Source organism: Trichechus manatus, unplaced genomic scaffold (genome assembly GCF_000243295.1).
Source record: "Trichechus manatus latirostris isolate Lorelei unplaced genomic scaffold, TriManLat1.0 scaffold00308, whole genome shotgun sequence".
NCBI classification, from domain to species: domain Eukaryota; kingdom Metazoa; phylum Chordata; class Mammalia; order Sirenia; family Trichechidae; genus Trichechus; species Trichechus manatus.
In genome coordinates, this window is record NW_004444244.1 from 491126 (window position 1) to 512677 (window position 21552).

Below are 21552 nucleotides of genomic sequence, written 5' to 3' on the forward strand. Positions count from 1 at the left end.
GTAACTAGTGCCACAAAACAATATGTATATTAATTGTTTAATGAGAAGCTAGTTTGTTTTGTAAACCTTCGTCTAAAGTACTATGATAAATAAAAAGGGAAAAAGGAAGGAAAAAAGCAATGAAGGGTCTTTATATAAACCGCTAACTCCTCAGACTTCACCTATTACTACTTCCCAGATAAGCAATTATTTGTTTTTTACCATGGTAGTGTTTTACCAGCCAGTATAAAGACAACAATATTAGTCTGCATACTACAATTAACAAAGGTTTAAGTTTAGATGAGAAAAATATCTCTGAGCTGTCTACACTGAATCTCATGTGTAACATGCCACAATAATAATAATAGTAATAATATTATAGGAATAATGAATGTATCCTGTCACTTCAAAAACATAGATCTAATTCACAGTCAGTATTTCAAAAGTTTACCCTCGTTTGTCCAATCAGGTAATGGTTAAAAAACAAAACAAAACGTATATTGCAGCTGAAGACTTGAATTTTTTCTTCAGTTCTTTCAGCTTGAGAAATGCCAAGCGTATTCTTCCCTTTTTTTTTTCCTATCTCCTGGTGTTTGCACAATACTTCTCTTTGTCTTCTTGAGCTGCCCTTCGACATCTTCTGTTCAGCTCTTTTCCTTCATCATTTCTTCCATTTGCTTTAGCTACTCTACGTTCAGGAGAATGTTTCAGAGTCTCTTCTGACACCATTTTGATCTTTTTTTTTTTCCTGTCTTTTTAATGACCTCTTGCTTTCTTCATGTATGATGTCCTTGATGTCATTTTATAACTCGTCTGGTCTTCGGTCATTAGTGTTCAGTGCATCAAATGTATTCTTAAGATGGTGTCTAAATTCAGGTGCAACATACTCAAAGTTGTACTTTGGCTCTCGTGGACTTGTTCTAATTTTCTTCAACTTGAACTTGCATATGAGCAATTGATGTTCTGTTCCACAGATGGCCCTTGGCCTTGTTCTGACTGATGATATTGAGCTTTTCCATCATTTCTTTCCACGGATGTAGTCGATTTGATTCCTGTATATTGTTATCTGGTGAGGTCCACGTGTATAGTCGCCATTTATGTTGTTGAAAAAAGGCATTTGCAATGAAGTATTCATTGGTCTTGCAAAATTCTGTCATGCAATCTCCAATGTTGTTTCTGACACAAAGGCCTTATTTTCCAGCTACCAATCCTTCTTTGTTTCTAACTTTTGCATTCCAATTGCCAATAATTATCAGTGCATCTTGACTGCATGGTTGATCAATTTCAGACTGCAGAAGTTGGTAGAAATCTTCAATTTCTTCATCTTTGGCTATAGTGGTTGGTAAGTAAATTTGAATAATACTCGTATTTACTGGTCTTCCTTGTAGGCATATGGGTATTATCCTGTCATTGACAGTGTTGTACTTCAGGATAGATCTTGAAATGTTAATATAGTAAATTAAATTAGTTACTTTCAAATGTAAAACCACGTTGCATTTTTTAAATTTTTTATTTTTGGTGAAAATATACAGAGCAATACATACACCCATTCAACAATTTTTACACATACAGCTCATTGACAGTGGTTACATCTTCACATTGTGTCACCATTCTCCCTGTCTCTCTGTTCATATTGTTTCACCACCATTAATTTAGACTCTCTGCCCCTTAAGGTTGTCATCAGTGTTTTAGTTGCTTTTGTCCATTTAATCTCATATAGATAATGTTTTATAAGAGCACAATCCTCAGGGAAGACATGCTTTATTAAATGAGTTGAATTACTGTTTAGTTTAAAGATGAGGTCATGGGATAGTTTCAGTTCAAGGCTTAAAAGTTGTTACAAGGTGATAGATTTGGGGTTTCCTTCAGTCTCAATGTATCCAGTAAGTCTGGTTTCTGGTAAGAGTGTGAAGTTCTGTTCAGTATTTTCCTCTATTTGACCAAGATCCATCGATTGGGCCCTTGATCAAAACATTCAGTAATATTAGACAGGTATCATCCTTTTTTTTTTTTTTGGTCGTGAAGGCAGTTAGACCTGCAGTCCATTTCCTTTGCAAATTCCTGCATCTCCTTCTTCCTCTGTTGCTCCAGGCAAATAGAGACCAATTGTTATATCTTGGGTGGCTGTTGGCAAGCTTTCAAGACACCAGGTACTACTCACTGAAGTGGGAGGGAGAGCAGAAACTCTAAAAACAGTATCAGGCCAATTGACTAGAGAGGTCCACAACACCATGATCTTTGAACCAAGAAAACTAATCCCATAATCTTATAGGGTGTTTATTTGTACTTACGTAGTATTAACAGTTGCAGCTTTTTTTTGGCTGCAGTTTCTGTTGTAACATTATATAACGTTCTGTTTGCTGTTTCATCCATTTTTCCCCCTGGTGTACAGCTTAGTGACATCAGTTACAATAGTCAACTTGTGCAACGATTACCCTTAGCAGATGCCAATGTTCCCATCACCATAGACAAAAATTCAGTACTTCTCAAAGAATGCTTCCCTCTACCCCCATAACCACAAGTAGCCATTAGCTTTTATGTATTTACCTATTCTTGTGACTTCATATAAATAAGTGAGACCATGTAATATTTGTCCTTTTACTTCACTCAGCACAGTGTCTTCAGGATTCATCCATTTTGTAGCATGTATTAGGACTTCATTTTTCTTTAACCTAAGTAGTATTCCAAAGTACTATGTATCACATTTTGTTTATCCATTCATCTGCTGAAGGGAAGTTGGGTTGTTTCCACCTTTTTGCTATTGTGAATATTGCTACAGTGAACATCCGTGTACATTTGTCTGTTTGTGTCTCTACTTTCAGTTCCTTACGGTATATTCCTAGTACTAGGATTGCTGTATCATATGGTAACTTTATTTTTAATTGCCATATTGTTTTCCACAACAGTTGTACCATTTTACATTTCCACCAGCAGTGGATCTCCCCGCATCCTCCCTAACATTTGTTATTTTCTGGTTTTTTGATCACTGTCATTCTAGTAGAATAACGTGGAATGTCATTGTAGTTTTTACTTGCATCTCTCTAATGGCGAAGGACGGTGAGCATCTTTACATGTGTTTGCTGGCTGCTTGAATATTCTCTTTGGAGATGTGACTGTTCATGTCCTTTGCCCGTTTGATTGAGTTGTCTTTTTGTTGTTAAGTTGTAGAAGTTTTCATATATTTTTGATATTGTTGTTAGGTGCCATCAAGTAAGTTCCAACTCATAGCGACCCTATGTACAACAGATACTTTTGACCGACTCTTGTTAGATGAGGTTCCCAAAGATTTTTTTCCCAGTCTTTAGGTTGTCTTTTTATTCTTTTATAGTCTTTTGATGAACATAAGTATTTCATTTTTATGAGGCCCCAATTAACTATTTTGTCTTCTGCTGCCTGTGCATTTGTTGTCACCCTTGCATTTTTGAGATAACCAATTCTTTGTCCTAATACAGTATTCTTTTTTTTTAATATATATATATTGGACTTGATTTGCTAATATTGTTATAAAATTGTTTATTTTCATGAAGAATATTGGTTCTTTTTAAAATATCTTTGTCAGATTTTGGTAGCAGGGTAGTGCTGGCTTCAAAATGAGTTAGGAAGTATTCCCTACTTTATTTTTTTTTAAAGAGTTTGTGTAGAATTGGTATTATTTCTTACGTAAACATTTGTTTGAATTAGTAAAACTCTGGGCCTAGAGTTCTCTTTATGGGAAGGTTATAGATGAATTTAATATCTTTAATAGATATAAAGCTACTTACATTTTCTATTTCTTTTGTCAGTTTTGGTAAGTTGTAGTTTTCAAGGAATGTATCTATTTCACCTAATTTAATTTATTGGCATTATTTTGTCCATAATCTATTATTAGCCTTTTATTGTGTACAGACTCTGCAGTGCTAATCTCTTTTTAATTCTCAATTTTGGAAATTTCTGTTCTTTTTTTTTTTTCACGATTAATCTGCCTGGGGTTACTGTTAATTTTCTTTGTGTCTGATTTTTAATTTCTCCTATTTTGATTGTTTCCTTCCTTCTGTTTATGTTTGATTATTTTGATCTTTTCCTAGTGTCTTAGGGTAAAACATTAGGTCATTGATTTTAGATCTATCTTCTTTAGAAATTGAAGCTAAAATTTTCTTCTGTGAACTATTGTAGTTACAGCCTACTTATTTCAGTGTGTTTTATTTTTGTTATCTTCCAGTTTGAAATGCTTTCTAATTTCTCTTGTGATGTATTCTTTGGCCCATGAATTATTTAGAAGTGTGATGTTTAATTTAAATATATTTGGATATCTAAATTCCAATTTTATGGATTTCTTATTATTATTATTTCTGTTTCAACTCAGTTGTGATCAGAAAACAAAGTGTATTATTTCAGTCCTTTCAAATTTACTAAGGCTTGTTTTATGTCCTAGAATATGGTCTAGGGGAGCATCTCAGGTTGTACTTGAAAAGAGTATGTATTGTGCCAGTATTGGATATAGTCCACAAATCTGAATTACATTTAACGTTGATGATAGTTTTACAGATTTTCCATGTATTTACCAATTTTTTTCACTTTTATAAGCGAATCTTTTTTTTAAAATTGTACTTTAGATGAAGGTTTACAGAACAAATAGTTTCTCATTAAACAGCACACATTTTGTTTCATGGCATTGGTTAACAACCCCACAACATGTCAACACTCTCCCTTCCTGACCTTGGGTTCCCTATTACCAGCTTTCCTGTCCCCTCCTGCTTTCTACTCCTTGTCCCTGGTCTGTTGTGCCCCATTAGTCTCATTTTGTTTTATGGGGTTGTATAGTCTTTGGCTGAAGGGTGAATCTCGGGAGTTACTTCATTACTGAGCTAAAACACTGTCTGGGGGCCATACTCTCAGGGTTTCTCCAGTCTCTGTCAGGCCAGTAAGTCTGGTCTTTTTTTGTTAGACTTTTGTTCTGCATTTTTCTCCAGGTCTGTCCGGGACGCTCTGTTGTGATCGTGGTCAGAGCAGTCAGTCTTGGTAGCCAGGCAACATCTCATTGTACTGGACTCAGTCTGGTTGAGGCCACAGTAGTTGTGGTCCGTTAGTCCTTTGGACTCATCTTTTCTTTGTATCTTGTTGTCTTCATTCTTCCTTGCTCCCGAAGGAGTGAGACCAGTGCAGCATCTTAGATGGCTGCTCACAGGCTTTTAAGACCCCAGACACTACTCACCAAGGTAGAATGTAGAACATTGTCTTTATAAACTGTGTTACGCCAGTTGAGCTACATGTTCCCCGAGACCATGGTCCCCACAGCCCTTAGCCTAGCAGTTGGGTCCCTCAGATAGTTTGGATGTGTCTGTGGAGCTTCCATGACCTTTCCTTGTACAAGTTGTGCTGGCTTCCCCAGTGTTGTATACTGTCTTACTCTTCACCAAAGTTACCACTTATATATTGTGTATTTAGTGTTTCCCCGCCACCCCTCCCGTCCCTCGTAACCATCAAAAATTGTTTCTTTTTATGTATAAACCTTTTCATGAACTTTTACAGTAGTGGTCTCATACAATATTTATCCATTTGTGATTGACTTATTTCACTCAGCATAATGCACTCCAGATTCATACATCTTTTGAGATGCTTCCCAGATTCATCATTGTTCTTTATCCTTGCATATATTCCATTGTGTGTACGTACCATGGTTTATCCATTCATCTGTTGATGTGCATCTAGATTGTTTCCATTTTTTTTTTGCTACTGTGAACAGTGTTGCAGTGAACATGGTTGTGCATATGTCTATTCGTGTGGCGGCTCTTATTTCTCTAGGATGCATTCCTAGGAGTGGGATTGGTGGACCATGTGGTATTTTCTATTTCTAGCTTTCCAAGGAAATGCCATATTGTTTTCTAAAGTGGTCGTATCATTTTGCATTCCCATTAGCAGTTCATAAGAGTTCCAGTACCCCTGCAGCCTCTCCAACATTTGCTATTTCCAGTTTTTTTATTTGTGCCAGTAATGCCGGGGTGAGATGGTATCTCATTGAGGTTTGGATTTGCATTTGTCTGATGGTTAGTCATCACGAGCATTTCCTCATGTGTCTGCTGGCCGCTTGAATGTCTTCTTTGGTGAAGTGTCTGTTCATTTCGTTTACCCAGTTTTTAATTGGATTATTTGCCTTTCTGTTGTAGAGGTGTTGGATTTTCTTGTAGATTTTAGAGATTAGAGCTTTGTCTGACTTGTACTGTCCAAAAATTTTTTCCCAGTCTGTAGGTTCTCTTTTTAGTCTTTTGTTGAAGTCTCTTGATGAGCATAAGTGTTTAATTTTTAGAAGACCCCAGTTATCTAGCTTATCTTCTGGGGTTTGTGTGTTGTTGGTTATGGTTTATATCCTTTTAATGCCGTGTTTTAGGGCCTCTAGCATTGCCTATTTTTTCTTCTACGAAGTTTATAATTTTTGGCTTTGTTTTTAGGTCTTTGACCATTTTGAATTAGTTTTTGTATATAGTGTGAGGTATGGGTCCTGTTTCATTTTTTTGCAGATGGACAACCAGTTTTGCCGGCACCATTTGTTAAAAAGACTGTTCCCCATTTGATGGACTTTGGGCCTTTGTTGAAGATCAGGTGACCATAGGTGGATGGATTTACATCTGGGTTCTCAATTCTGTTCCATTGGTCAGTGTATCTGTCATTGTACCAGTACCAGGCTGTTTTAACTACTGTAGCTGTATAGTACGTTCTAAGGTCAGGTGGTGCGAGTCCTCCTACTTTAGTCTTCTTCTTCAGTAGTGCTTTACTTATCCTAGGCCTCTTCCCTTTCCGTATAAAATTAATATTAGTTTTTCCATCTCTTTAAAAAATGCTGTTGGTATTTGGATCGGGATTGCATTGTAGTTGTAAATTGCTTTCAGTAGAATTGTCATCCTCACAATGTTGAGTCTACCTATCCATGAGCATGGTGTGTTTTTCCATTCATGTAGCTCCCTTTTGGTTTCTTGCAGTAGGGTTTTATAGTTTTCTTTGTATAGGTCTTTTAGTGACATCTTTGCTTTTTAACAATTTAAAGAGGTCTTTTGAAGCACATTTGCCCAATGCAATACATCATTTGATTTCTTTACCACCGCTTCCATGAGTTTTTATTGTGGATCCAAATAAAATGAAATCCTTGACAACTTCAGTATTTCTCCCTTTATCATGATGTTCTTAAGGTCTGAAATAATAGGAGAAATGAAATTTCGTCCCATATAACTGGAAGTCATCTGCCTCAGAGTGATTTTGTGCTTCTACGTAGTCCTTTTAAATGTTCAAAATATGCTTAAAATTGAATTCTATCTTCCTCTGGTAGTTTATTCCTTGAAAGCATTCAAGAAGTTGGCTATTTTGATCACATTATTTCGGGTGGGTTAGAGGTATCAGGACACACCTTAAATTCAGTTTGTAGTTCTGTGTAAGAATTTGAAACAGAATGGATAATGGACTTTTTCAAAAAGATAAAATCAGCCAATCAGTCTCAATCTCTCTCTCACTCTCCAAGGTGTGAAAAACTGAAGTCCATTTTGATTCAGAGGTTCTTACCCTGTCAATTTATTGCTCTGTATCTTGTCTTCTTAATCCGATTGTCCCCATTCTCTTTCAGAGCTAATACTATTATTTACGTTTCAGTTTCATCATGATTAATGTACCCAATTAGGAAAATGTTTAACCTGTGTGCTATGATATATTGATACCGTTTTACTCTCTCCTGAAACTACATCTTAAAAATGTAATAGAGTTTGAGTGTTCCTAAATTTCTTTGCCCATTCATTTACTTGCTGTCTTAGTCATCTAGTGCTGCTATAACAGAAATACTACAAGTGGATGGCTTTAACAAAGAGAAGTTTATTGCCTTACAGTAAAGTAGGCTAAAAGTCCAAATTCAGGGCGTCAGCTCCAGGGGAAGGCTTTCTCTCTGTTGGCCTTCTCATTAATGCTCCCCCGGACTAGCAGCTTCTCCGCACAGGGACCCTGGGTCCAAAGGACATGCTCTGCTCCCGGCACTGCTTTCTTGGTGGTATGAGGTCCCCCCGTCTCTCTGCTTGCTTATTTCTTTTATATATCCAGAGATTGCCTCAGGACACAATCCAACCTTGTAGATTGAGTCCTGCCCCACTAATAAAATTGCCACCCATCCTCCCTCATTAACATATAAGAAAATCACATAATACCAGGAATCATGGCCCAGCCAAACTGACACACACATTTTTTGGGGGATATAATTCAATCCATGACAATGCACCCTTTGGCCCCCCAAAAATCACATCCTTGCGACATGCAAAACGTATTCACCCCATCATATCACAGCCAAAGTCTTAACTCTAAGTCCAAAATCCAAAAATTCCTCTTCGTCTGTGAAATCTAGAATACAAGTTATGTTTCCAGAGGTCCAATGGCAGAACAGGCACAACCTCGACATTTCCATTACAAATGAGAGAAACTGGAGAAGAAGGGATAATAGGCACCAAGCAAGTTAGCAGAACACATTACATTAGCCCTCAAGCTTTGAAAATAAACCTCTGTTCTCTGAGACAATTGACAGAATGGCCCTGCCCTCCAGACTCCAGGTATTGGCCACACTTTCCAGATTCTGAGTGGAGGCCCCTCAGCCCTGGGCTTCAGCTCTGCCTTCCAAGCCCACTGGGACAGCAACTCTGCTCCCTTGGCTTTAGGCTCACCATTCTCCCAGTCCATCTGAGTGGCGACTCCACCCTCAGAAGCACCAGAGGCCGTGGCTCCACTTTTTGAAACCCCTGAGGTCATTGCCATACCTTTTGAGACAGAGGCAGCTCGGCTTCTTGTTTCCCTTGTCTCTTCAGCTTCTGTTTCCTGGTTTCTTGGGCTCTCGGCTCCTCATCTGCCCTACTGCGGCAAGTGTTCCAAAGCTCTGTAGCTCCACCGGTAAGTGCCCGGAGGCACCTCACTCTGCCAGGAAGCCTCCTGGACACAGGCACTCAGCTCCCTTGCTCTGTGGGTCGGCAAGCCTAGCTCCACCGATAAGTGCCCAGAGGCACCCCACTCCGCCAGGAAGCCTCCTGTGCACAGGCACTCAGCTCTCTCGCTCCGTGGGTCAGCTCCAGCGCCGTCTCGTGCTGGTCTTCTTGTTCTGCTGCTGTTGGTTCTCTGCCACTGCAGGTCTTCTGCTGTTGCTGGTCCTCTGCCACTGCCGCTCCTCTATCCATTCATAGTCTCAAAACTGCTTCCACGTTTTAGGTATCTGTTAGAGCAGCACCGCACTCTCTGGGTACCAAATTCTGTCTTAGTCATCTAGTGCTACTATAACAGAAACACCACAAGTGGATGGCTTTAACAAAGACAAGTTTATTGCCTTACAGTAAAGTAGGCTAAAAGTCCAAATTCAGGGCATCAGCTCCAGGGGAAGGCTTTCTCTCTCTGCCGGCCTTCTCATCAGTGCTTCCCCAGGACTAGGAGCTTCTCCGTGCAGGCACCCCGGGTCCAAAGGGCACGCTCTGCTCCTGGCACTGCTTTCTTGGTAGTATGATGTCCCCCTGTCTCTCTGCTCACTTCTCTCTTTTATATCTCAAGAGATTGCCTCAGGACACAATCCAGTCTTGTAGATTGAGTCCTGCCTCACTAACACAACTGCCACCCATCCTCCCTCATTAACATCATAGAGGCAGGATTTACAACATATAAGAAAATCACAGAGTACCAGGAGTCATGGCTCAGCCAACCTGACACTCACATTTTTGCAGGGACATAATTCAATCCATGACACTTGCCTATATCTTAAGGCATGATAACAAAAGACTGATATCAGGTACTTTTTGAAAAAAATAATAAAATGATCTTAATTATTTAAAAACACTTGCACATGTAAGAACATTTGAGACCTGTAGATCAATAGAAAAAAATCTTAGTCTGCAACACACAAGTACATTGAACAGTTTCATCTATTTTGTTCTTTTTTTCTCCATAGGTAATACTGGATTTTTAAATATGCATAATTGATTGATGGATAATTTATATCCCAATAAGTTTTAAAATATAATTTTTGTAATTTCCACTTTGAATGGCTATACCTGGACTTTTAAAATGTCGAGATTTAGGTTGCATCACATTTTCCCCACCTGACAAAAACAAAACAAAATACAGCATTGAAGGCTTTTAATGGAGCCCTCCTTTACTGGGACAGTTCTTAAACATGACCTCTCATTCCAGTGACTTGGGGAGCTTTGCCCACGACACACTCCAAGCCAATTAAATAAAAATCTCTCAGGTGGGAGTTTCTTCAGCTGCACAAGCGATACCAATATGCAACTAAATTTGAGAACATCGCTTTGTAGTAGTGGTTCTCAAACTTGAATGTGCATCACAGTCCCCTCAAGGACTTCATAAAGCACAGTGTTGGGCCCCGTCCGTGGTATTTCTGACTTGGGAGGGTGGGGTGGGCATGATAATGTGCATTTCTAACAAGTTCCTAGGTGATGCTGATGCTGCTAGTCTGGGGACCTCACTTTGAGAACCACGGCATTGTAGAGAGTGATTCCTTTAAGATAGAATTTCCTGAAGGATATTTACAAAGTCTGGAGACAATATCTGGTTTTCTGACAAATGGTCTTAAACTGTTTTCAAGAAAGGGTATACTAATTTATAGTGTCATTAGCAATGTATGGGGTACTTACTTCACTTTGCTGTTAAGTATTATTACTACAGTTGTTATTTTTAGTTTCTGATTTTACAGGCAGGAAATGTTATGTGGAAAAACAGTTTAATTTGGAACCTCACCTGATGTATTAAAGTCAGTTCCAGGTGATTTAAATAGCTAATTGTTAAAACTCAAGCTATACAAAAAAAAAAAAAGACGAGGGCTCTGCTGTGGACATAGGAATTGGTGGTGGGGAGGGAACAAGGCGCTCTCTCAACTAAGGTTAGTAGTTTCTGGGGAACTATTTCTGTCCTGCTTCATTTGGTGCCTCCAGGGCGGGTGCGTTAGAATGGCTTCTTGTGGGCGAATGGATAATTGCCATCCAGATAGTGGTTCTTAATCTTCACAGTACCTCAGAATCACCTATAAGTTCAGATTCAAGTTTATAAAGCTCTCCAGATGCTGCTAGTGGGCAGCAGGAATGAGGACCATTGCTGGCCCAGAGATAAAGACCCTGGCGAGCGTGAGTGGATCGGTGGCACCTCTGAGCCCCGAGAGTCCTGTAGCACCACTCTTGCCCAGCAAGAAGTCGGTAGCAGGAGGGGAGAAAATGAAGGCATGATTTGCTGTGCTTTGTAATCAGAGTTCCACAAAACTTACCGGTGGGAAAGCAGACACGGGATTCCTAGGTGTCTGGGAAGGAGGCTGCTAGATGATCTGGTTGATCTTAACAGCTTTGCAAGAGGCATAAAAAGCCTGACAAGCGCCTGGCATCTTGGTTGCCTCATTACAGGTAGTCCCTGGGCTTGGAGTCTTGAACGTCAGATTCTCAGAGTGCTGGGCTCCCGGCTGGGAAGCAGTGTGTTAGGTCTAGCCCGAGTTTTCACACTACCGTTCTCTTTGAGGGGGGCTCCTGTGCCCCAGGCGGAAAGGGCAGGGCACTGGGAGCACTGTCTCATGTGTTTACTTTTGTCACATAGCCTCTTCATAGCTTCCTGGTCCTTTTCTCTATGGAGAGAACTGAGGGGACCCTAGATACTCACCTCTCAGAGTGAGGGGTGCAAATGCTGTATTTTCTTCACTTCTCTGTAACTTGAACATACAGGTCAGTGTATCAGAGTCTTAGCAAGATAATGCTCCGTCTTAGGGTCCTGAGGAGAATTAAAGTTTGAAATTGTCTGGCATATTGTACATGCTTAAATGCCTTTTTATAAAGGTGAACCAGTGTGTGCCTCAGATTCTCTCTGACCCTAAATGCTGTCCTAGCAAGGTTCTTCTGAACCTCACCTGTTGGCAGGGACAGATTACCCAATAAACAAGGTACGCATGGGCTTATTTGTGTTCACTTAGTAATCTGTGGTGCGCAGTTTCACATAGGTTTCACCACATAGGTTGTGATGATCAAAGATGTGGTGAAACCTATGTGAAATTGTGCACCACAGATTACTAAGTAAACCACAATTAAGCGTGTTGGTACCCTGGCTTGCTGGTTCATCTGCTCCTGCCTGTTGGGAAGGGAGAGTGGAGGAGGAGATTCCTACTGCCGTGATGAGCGGTGTCCTCAGGCTGTGCTGCAGGGCCCATGTCTCCTCCGGTGATAGACACACATATGCAGTGCTTTGCAGGCTCGAAAGCCCCCTCAGTTCACCTTCAAAAACCTTTTAAGAAATGTAGGACATGTTTCGTACCTCAATTTTTTCCACAACGAAGGTGAGGTTTAGACAGATTCTTGACTTCACAGGGCCACACACCTGACAAATGTTAGAGCAGGACTTTAAACCTATGCCCTGAGACTTTCGATTGGATGCTTTCAAACTTTGGTTTGCATCAGAATCACCTGGGGAGCTTGGTAAACCTACACAGGCCCAGCCAGGGCCCGCTGTATGCTTTAGTAGCTCCCCAGGTGCTTCTGATGAAAACAGCGCTTTAGACTTTGCCCACAGTCTGTCATTCTCCAGTGTTACCTCCCACAGATAAGTACAGATGAATGCATGATGTCATCATAGGAGATGAAAAGGGTTTGTCAAGATTTGGAGGCTATGGTGGGAAGGGCTTCAGTCCAGGCATGTTGGTGGGAGAACATGGTCAGTTGAAATCGGCATTCAGGAGCCTGTAAGGAAAGCAATACCATGGAAAGATCATAGAAAGCTGGACTAGAGCTGGACCATGGATATCCCTGAATTTGGCCTAAGGATCAGATCTGAGCTACATCTCTAGCCTCAGGTGACTGGCTAGGTGACCATAATGCTGAGATTGAGTTTAGCAATAAAACATTCCTTATTTCGTGGTAGGCATTGATGAGACTGAAGTGGTAACTTAGATTAACACACTCTCTCTCTCTATTCTCCCACTTAGTTTGGCTTCAGATAGAAGAGCTGGACACAGGCAAGGAAAGAAGCAATGGCCTCCTGGGGACAAAGCCAGGTCCCTGGACAAGAAGAGCCTATTCTAAAGGCCCCTGATGAGAAGTCTGCTGCCCTCAGCTCTCCTAGGAAGACAGACCATGTTCCTGGGCAGGAATCCAGCTCCGGAAACCCTGGCATCAGGAGCGTAAACATGGCCCTGGATTCCTCTGTGATGTCTGGGGCAAGCTCGGGACCTTCTTGGGCCTTGCCCAGTTCACCCTCTTCCACTGGCAGCCCAGGAGTCCAGTCTCAGACTCCTCTGTCACTTCCAGCATTTGCTCCCAGTGTCTCCCTTTTGTCTAGGGACCAAGGGAGTCAGAACCAAAACCCAGTCCCGGGACAGGCCTCTCTTAGGTCCCTGACTGACTCCTACAGGGAAGACATAGGGCTCTCTCAGCAGCTCGACCGTAAACTCCTGCAGCAGTTGTTGCAGGAGTGTCCCGAGTGGGAACAGCTATTGAATCCAACGTTCAGGACTCTTCTACAGAATTTTCTAAAGTCCCAGCGCTCCAAGAATCCCCAGGAGATACTTCTTGGCCTGAGAGAGCCACAGTCAGAAATGAGGAGGCTGCTCCAAGAGCTGCTCCGACAGTTTCCTTCTTGGCAGCTGCTCTTAGATCAGAGCCTCAAGAGGATACTTCAGCAATACCGTTCATCCCAGGGCCAGCCGCCTGGCCAGCGAGGGCCGCAGGGGCAGGTGGTGCAGTCCTGTCTGCCCACGTCCCAGCAAGGGCAGCAGCAGACCCAGCTACCGCAGCCTGGCCAGCGAGGGCTGCAGGGGCAGGTGGTGCAGTCCTATCTACCCACGTCCCAGCAATGGCAGCAAAAGCTGCCTGGCCAGGGAGGGCAGCAGGGGCAGATGCTGCAGACCTATCAGCCCCTGTCCCAGCAAGGGCAGGAGAAGCAGCAGCAGCCTCAGGGCCAGCAGCCTGGCCAGGGAGGGCAGCAGGGGCGGATGCTGCAGGTCTATCTACCCACATTCCAGTATCAGCAGCAGCCCCGGGGCCAGCAGCCTGGCTGGGGAGGTCAGCAGGGGCAGATGCCGAAGACCTGTTGGCCCAGCTCGCAGCAATGTCAGCAGCAGCTGCCTGGCCAGGGAGGTCAGCAGGGGAAGATGCTGCAGTCCTCTCTGCCCACCTCCCAGCAAGGGCAGCAGCAGCAGCAGCCACCCCAGGGCCAGCAGCCTGGCCAGGGAGGTCAGCAGGGGAAGATGCTGCAGTCCTATCTGCCCACCTCCCAGCAAGGACAGCAGCAGCAGCAGCCGCCCCAGGGCCAGCAGCCTGGCCAGGGAGGTCAGCAGGGGAAGATGCTGCAGTCCTATCAGCCCACCTCCCAGCAATGTCAGCAGCAGCAGCAGCCTGGCCAGGGAGGGCAGCAGGGGAAGTCCTATCAGCCCCTGTCCCAGCAAGGGCAGCAGAAGCAGCAGCAGCAGCCTGGCCAGGGAGGGCAGCAGGGGAAGATGCTGCAGTCCTATCTGCCCACCTCCCAGCAAGGGCAGCAGAAGCAGCAGCAGCCCCAGGGCCAGCAGCCTGGCCAGGGAAGGCAGCTGGGGCAGGTGCTGAAGGTTTATCTGCCCACATTCCAGTATCAGCAGCAGCCCCAGGGGCAACAGCCTGGCCAGGGAAGGCAGCAGGGGCAGATACTGCAGGTCTATTTGCCTACATTCCAGTATCAGCAGCAGCCTCAGGGGCAACAGCCTGGTCAGGGAAGGCAGCAGGGGCAGATGCTGCAGGTCTATCTGCCTGTGTTTCAACAATGGCAGCAGCAGCCCCAGGGCCAGCAGCCTGGCCAGGGAAGGAGCCAGGGGCATATGCTTCAGGCCTACTGGCCCACATTCCAGTATCAGCAGCCCCAAGGCCAGCAGCCTGGCTGGGGAGGGCAACTGGGGCAGATGCTGCGGGTCTACATGCCCACGTCTCGGCAGCGGCAGCAGCCTGGCCAAGGAGGGCAGCAGGGGCAGATACTGCAGACTTACTGGCCTGTGTCCCAGCAATGGCAGCAGCAGCCCCAGGGCCAGCAGCCTAGTCAGGGAGGACAGGAGGGGCAGATGCTGCAGACCTACCAGGCCCTGTCCCAGCAGCGGCAGCCGCCGCAGCAGCCCCAGGGCCAGCAGCCTAGTCAAGGAGGGCAGCAGGGACGGATGCTGCAGTCCTATCTGCCCACGTCCTAGCAATGGCAGCAGCAGCAGCCTTAATTGGATAAGCAGCCACAGATGCTACAGGCCTGCGTGTCCACATTCCAGTATCAGCAGTAGCTCACCTCGTAAGACCGGCAGCCATGGTTGCAGATTCATCCTCTATCCCAGGGCAGTGGTGATTGAAGATGAGCACGCCAGCTCGGCGTTAGTCCCTAATACTGGAGCACTTGATGTGATTGCCTCATCAGTAGTCCCTAAATTAGCATTCCTTTTTTGAGACTGCTTTCCAGATACATAAACCCACACGAATGAACATTGCCACCCTCTTGTGCAGCTGTGGAATTGATAGCAGCACTTGGTAATCTCTAAAATCGTGAAGAAACTGCGTTTTCTGGAAATTCCAAAGCCACTTCAGCAGACCCAGAAACGGCTTTGTATTGGCTGCAAAACCTTCGATGATCTCAACCCCAGGACTACTAGGTTCTTCCCCATCGGAAGGTCTGGACACCATCTCTGAGGCAGAAACGGGCATACGAGCTTCCAGAGAAGGGTGACTCTGCTGCCATGGTCAGCTTTCCAGGCTACTGAGTGCAGGAGGGTCCTGGTTAACTGTGGGACAAGGTTAGGGTCATGCTGAAGTGCACCTAGATGAAAACATTCATGAGATTCAAATTTTTTAAGGGATCGCTTGCTCTCTCTAGTCCCCACACCCTTAGCACTGCATCTCCGTAGGGGTAGTGGGACACACATGGGGCCTGTCATTGCTGCCGTTTTATTAAAGTGCCATTTTATTGTTGCACAGATTAAATTTTAAGCACTAATGGAGTGCGAGTGTTTTGATGAACAAGGTCATAAAAAGCAGAATACATCCTCAGTTATTCTCCTAGTGTCTGAAAAAGCATGATGATTGTAACTCTTACTTCCAGGAGAAATCATTGAAAAGTTAACCTTGAACACTGAGTAGAACCAGTATTTATGAACCTGAACTAAGGGATTTAGCTCAGGGTGAGGATGCAGGTTAACATTGTAGCTTTCATTTTTTCTAGTGAATAAAGTCGTTAACATGTTTTTTTTTCTGAGTCTTTCCATTCCCTTGCTTCTCCGTGTTCCCACCATATTAGGATTCAGAAATAGCTACTCTTCAGCTTGGCATTGGGAGCCCTCTTTTTTTTCCTTGTGGACTTATCTTCCAAGCCTTGTCTCCCTTTCCTTACACGTCAGCTAAATGGATCCGATGGATGAGTCTCGAGCAAAGTGTGTCACTGTTCATCTGTGCCTTTCCTCGTGCCTTCCCTTCAACCAGGGTTATTTTTATGCTCTGAAAACACAAAACCTGAAGACTCATAATTTAATTGCTGAAAGTCGTAGAACCTGTTTTCTGTGCCTATATATGAGGGTTGTTTATTGCACATTATAAGAAGTCTGTAGAATAAACTTCTAAGTGTTCTGTTTCTTCTATTATTAAATATGGCTGCCTGAAAATTATCGATCAATTTCTATTTGCGCAAGTAAGGAAGGTTAAGCCATGGAAACCAGTATTGCTCCAGAAAAATTAACAGCTGTATCAAGAACTGAAAAATTGTTCAGCACAAGTGGACACACACCAGGTATAAAAAATCCAACCATGTGTTGCAGGATAATTTATTTCAAAATGTTCCAAGAGGGGTGCTCACTGCAAGGATTTGTTCCCCATAGGAGATAAAGCTTATAGTGACCCTGTTAACTATGAATGGGTAAGTAGGGATAAAGAAATAAAGGACAAACTGACTGGATATCCTGTGAACAGGCTTGGTGGACACAGAAGTGGAGAGACTACTTGCATTTTTTACGACAAACTTTTTATTGAAGTATAACATACCTAGAGAAAAGTGCTGAAATTGTAAGTGTACAGTTCAATGAATATTCACAAAGTGAACACGCCTGTATAACCACCACTCAGTTCGAGATAACAATATCACCAACACTACAGCAGCCACCTTCATGCCCTCTCCCAGTTCCTTACCCCTCCCACGTTAACTCATATCCTGACTTTACCTCCATGGATTATTTTTGCCTGTTTTTGATGCTAAAGCTCAACAGCCAAATACCACCAAGGGCAAACTGTAGTCCAACAAATTTAGGCTTACTGGCTTGCTGCAGCAATGGAGGACACCTCAGGGGAACCAGCGAGTGCATCTTGTAAAAAGAGGGAGCCCGGAGAGGTTTACATAGGCTTGGGCTTAGGCTGAATAATTCTGAAGAGAAGCTAGTGGGAAGTGGGGATCATTTCTAAATTGGTTGCTGTCATGAGGTGAGGGCAGTTTAGGTATCTCGGTAATGTTTGTTCAGCAGGTGGGGAGAGCAAAGCAGGATTGGGACATCATTGGAAAAACAACCAGTAGTAACTCAAAGGAGGAGGTTGTTAGGACACTTCACATATGCAGCATAACCTTACCCTTGGGGGAAATGTTTTCTGTTAACTTTGCAGCAGGCTTTACCTGGTATCAGAGATCACAGATGGCAGGGCTGGGTTTTTACTTGTCTCCAGCTGATTTTTACTTGGTATAGGACTGATTTTTCTCATCTGGTATAAATAAAATCAAACAGTATGTACTTTCTTTCACGTCTGGCTTCAACATTTTGTGAGATTCATCACTACTATTGCATGGGATTGTGGATCGCTGCTTATTAATGCATTACAATATTCTACCATGTGAACATACCAGAGTTGACTCATTCTGCTGTGGATGAGCACTAGAGAATGTTCAATTCTTGGCTCCAACAAGTAGTGCTGCTTGAACATTCTAGTACATTAGATGACTATATGGACCCACTTCTCTTGGGCATATGACAAGAATAAAATTGCTGGGTCATACTGTATGCATATATTCAGCTTTAGTAGATTCTGCCACTGTTTTCCAAAATGATTGCCTCAGTTTATATTCTCACCAGCAGTGTATGAGAGCTGCAGATTCTCACCAATGCAGGTATAATCTGCTTTTACCTTTTAGCCATTATGGTGGATGTGTCATACTGCATTGTGGTTTTAATTTTCTTGATGACTAATGAAGTAGAGTATTTCTTCATGTGTTTATTTGGATATACTTGTTTTCTGTGAAATGTTTAAGATGACCATTTTTCTACTGGGGGCTGTCAGCCTTTATCTTACTAATTTGTAGGTGTTATTTGTATATACGCAATATAAGACCTTTGTCAGATGTAAGCATTGGAAATAGCTTCATCTGTGGCTTTCCTTTTTATTAATACTATCTTTTGCACAAAAATATTGTGTTCCAATTTAACATTTTTTTCCCTTCATGGTTAGTGTTCGTTTTTTTTTTGGCCTGTTCTAGGTCATGAGGTGATTCCTCTACATTTTCTACTAAGAATATTTTAAAAGTCTTTCACATTTTGATTTGCAGTTCACAAAAATTTCTTATTGTGGGCACTGTGATCTAAAGATCAAGAGTCTTTTTTTCCTCATATAGTTGTCCTATTGACATGGTTTAATTGGTTTGAAAAGACCTGCCTTTCCTCACTGCACTGCTATGTCACTGTCATAACAGATTGGAGCTCCGTAGTCCTATTGATCTGTTTATTCCTGTGTCAACGTTATATCTTAATAGTATGTCTTTATAAGAAATCTTAATATCAGGCAGTATTCTTATTCAAGATTGTCTTGGCGCTTTGCATTTATCGATTGTAAAATCAACTTGACATTTAAAAAAACAAAAAAACCTAATGGGACGTTACTGGAATTGCTTTAATCAAATTTAAGTAAATTTCATAGGAGCTGACATCTTTTGCTATTGACAACATAGTATGTTCCCTTCACTTATTTAAATCTTCTTTAATTTCACAGAGTGTTTTGTAGTTTTCAGTGCTACCATATTTTCTTTTGTATTTGTTACTGGTATACATAAATGTAACTGATTATACATATATTGATCTTGTCTCCAGAGACCCTGAATAATTGACTATTAATTCTAAAATTTGTAGGTTCACTTATATTTTGTATTTAGACAAATATGTCATTTACAAATGAGAGTTCGTTTTCTTTCTTTCCAATTTGTTAGGCCTTTTATATCTTTATCCTGCCTTATTGCACTGGACATAACCATATGTTTAATAGAAGAGTTGGCAGCATCCATCCTTATGTTATTTTCTCTTTCTGAAAGAACAAAGTCAATAATTTACCATTAAGTATAATGTTTGCTGTAGTTTCTTAAGGTGGGAGTTCAGATCACAGATTTGGGATTTTTTTCTTATCGGAGTACTTAATGAGCTTTAGCTGCATCCCTCAAATGTTGATGTATCTTCATGCAGTTGAAAATGTTTTCAGATTTTCCTTGTTACTTCTTTAGCCCATGGCTCATTTAGAACTGTTGTTTAATTTCCAAATATCTGAGGATTCTTCAGTTATCTTTGTTATTGATTTCTTGTTTGTTCAGGTGACAACATAATTTGTATGATTTTAATCCTTTTTATTGACTTCTTATAGCCTATAATATGTGCATTTGAAAAGAATGTATATTGCTGTTATTGGGTGGAATGTTCTATAAATGTCAGTCCAGTTAGTTGACAGTGCTGTTCAAGTCTTCTATATATTTATTTATTTGTTTGTTTTATTGATTGATTTTCTACTTTATATATATATAATTGATTTTCTACTTGTGCTACCAGTTAATGTTCAAGTATCTTACTATAATTGAGGATTTTCCTACTTTATCAGGTTTTATTTCATGAATTTTAAAGCTCTGTTATATGTATATTGGAACTAGAACATAGCTGCTTTACTGTTGGACTCTCAAATGCCACAATAGAGGTTTCTCCCTTGGGACCACTCAATTTCTGCAGAGAAGAAACTTCCTTTCTCTTGCCTGGAAGGTAAATCCATATAGAAAGCAAACAGTATCCATTTGATAGGTAAGAATTTCAAGCATTGGTACCACAAATCTGATGAGCGCCTAATCTCTAAAATCTACAGGATACTATAAAACCTCAACAACAAAAAGACAACCCAATTAAAAAATAGGCAAAGAATATGAACAGGCACTTCACCAAAGAAGACATTCAGGCGGCTAACAGACATATGAAGAAATGCTCGCAATCATTAGCCATTAGAGAAATGCAAATCAATACTACAATGAGATACCATCTCACCCCAACAAGGCTAGCATTAATCCAAAAAAAAAAAAAAAAAACAAAATAATAAATGCTGGAGAGGTTGTGGAGAGACCAGAACACTATACACTGTTGGTGGGAATGTAAAATGGTACAACCACTTTGGAAATGGATTTGGTGCTTCCTTAAAAAGCTAGAAATAGAAGTCCGTATGATCCAGCAATCCTACTCCTTGGAATATATCCTAAAGAAATAAGACCCATCACACAAATAGATACATGTACACCCATGTTCACTGCAGCACTGTTCACGACAGCAAAAAGATGGAAACAACCTAGGTGTCCATCGATGGATGAATGGATAAATTATGGTATATTCGCACAATGGAATACTACACAACAATAATGATGAATCCATGAAACATAACATGGAGGAATCTGGAAGGCATTATGCTGAGTGAATTTAGTCACAAAAGGACAAATATTGTATAAGACCACTATTATAAGAACTCAAGAAAAGGTTTAAACACAGAAGAAAACAGTCTTTGATGGTTACAATGATGGGGAGGGAGGATGAGGGTTATTTACTAACTAGATAGTAGGTAAGAATTAGGTGAAGGGAAGGATACACACTACAGGGGAAGTCAGCACAACTGGACTAAACCAAAGCTAGGAAGTTTCCTGAATACAACCAAACAGTTCGAGGGACAGAGTAGAAGGGGTGGAGGTCTGGGGACCATGGTTTCAGGGGACATCTAGGTCAACTGGCATAACAGTTTATTAAGAAAATGTTCTGCATCTCATTTTGGTGAGTGGCATCTGGGGTCTTAAAAGCTGGTGAGTGGCCATCTAAGATGCATCAATTGGTCCCAACCCACCTGGAGCAAAGAAGAATGAAGAACACCAAAGACACAAGGAAAATATTAGCCCAAGAGATAGTGCCACATAAAGCAGAGACTTCATAAGCCTGAGACCAGAAGAACTAAATGGTGCCCAGCTACCACCGACGACTGCCCTGCCAGGGAACACAACAGAGAGTCCCTGACGGAGTAGGAGGAAAGGGGGGTGCAGGAACTCAAATTCTAGTTAAAACAGACTTAAATGCTTTGAGACTAGAGGGACCCTGGAAGACATGGCTCCTGGACTCTCTTGTCAGCCCAAAACTAAAACCATTCCTGAGGCCAACTCTTCAGATAAAGATTAGACTGGACTGTGGGACATAAAATGATAACTCACAAAGAGTGCTGCTTAGCTCAAGTAGATCCATGAGACCAAATGGGCAGCTCCTGTCCAGAGGCAAGATGAGAAGGCAGAGAGGATCAGGAGTTGGTTGAA

General features: G+C 41.9%; 1 protein-coding gene across 1 annotated transcript in view; it reads right to left on the bottom strand.

Moving 5' to 3' along the window:
- Positions 1 to 16123: 16123 nt before the first annotated feature.
- Positions 16124 to 21552, bottom strand: part of ZNF239 (zinc finger protein 239) — a 34513-nt gene continuing 29084 nt past the window's right edge. The window contains exon 4 of the mRNA XM_012559777.2: positions 16124 to 19265. Coding sequence (XP_012415231.2) covers positions 19126 to 19265 — 140 coding nt within the window. The 3' untranslated portion in view covers positions 16124 to 19125. The remainder of the gene's footprint in view (positions 19266 to 21552) is intronic.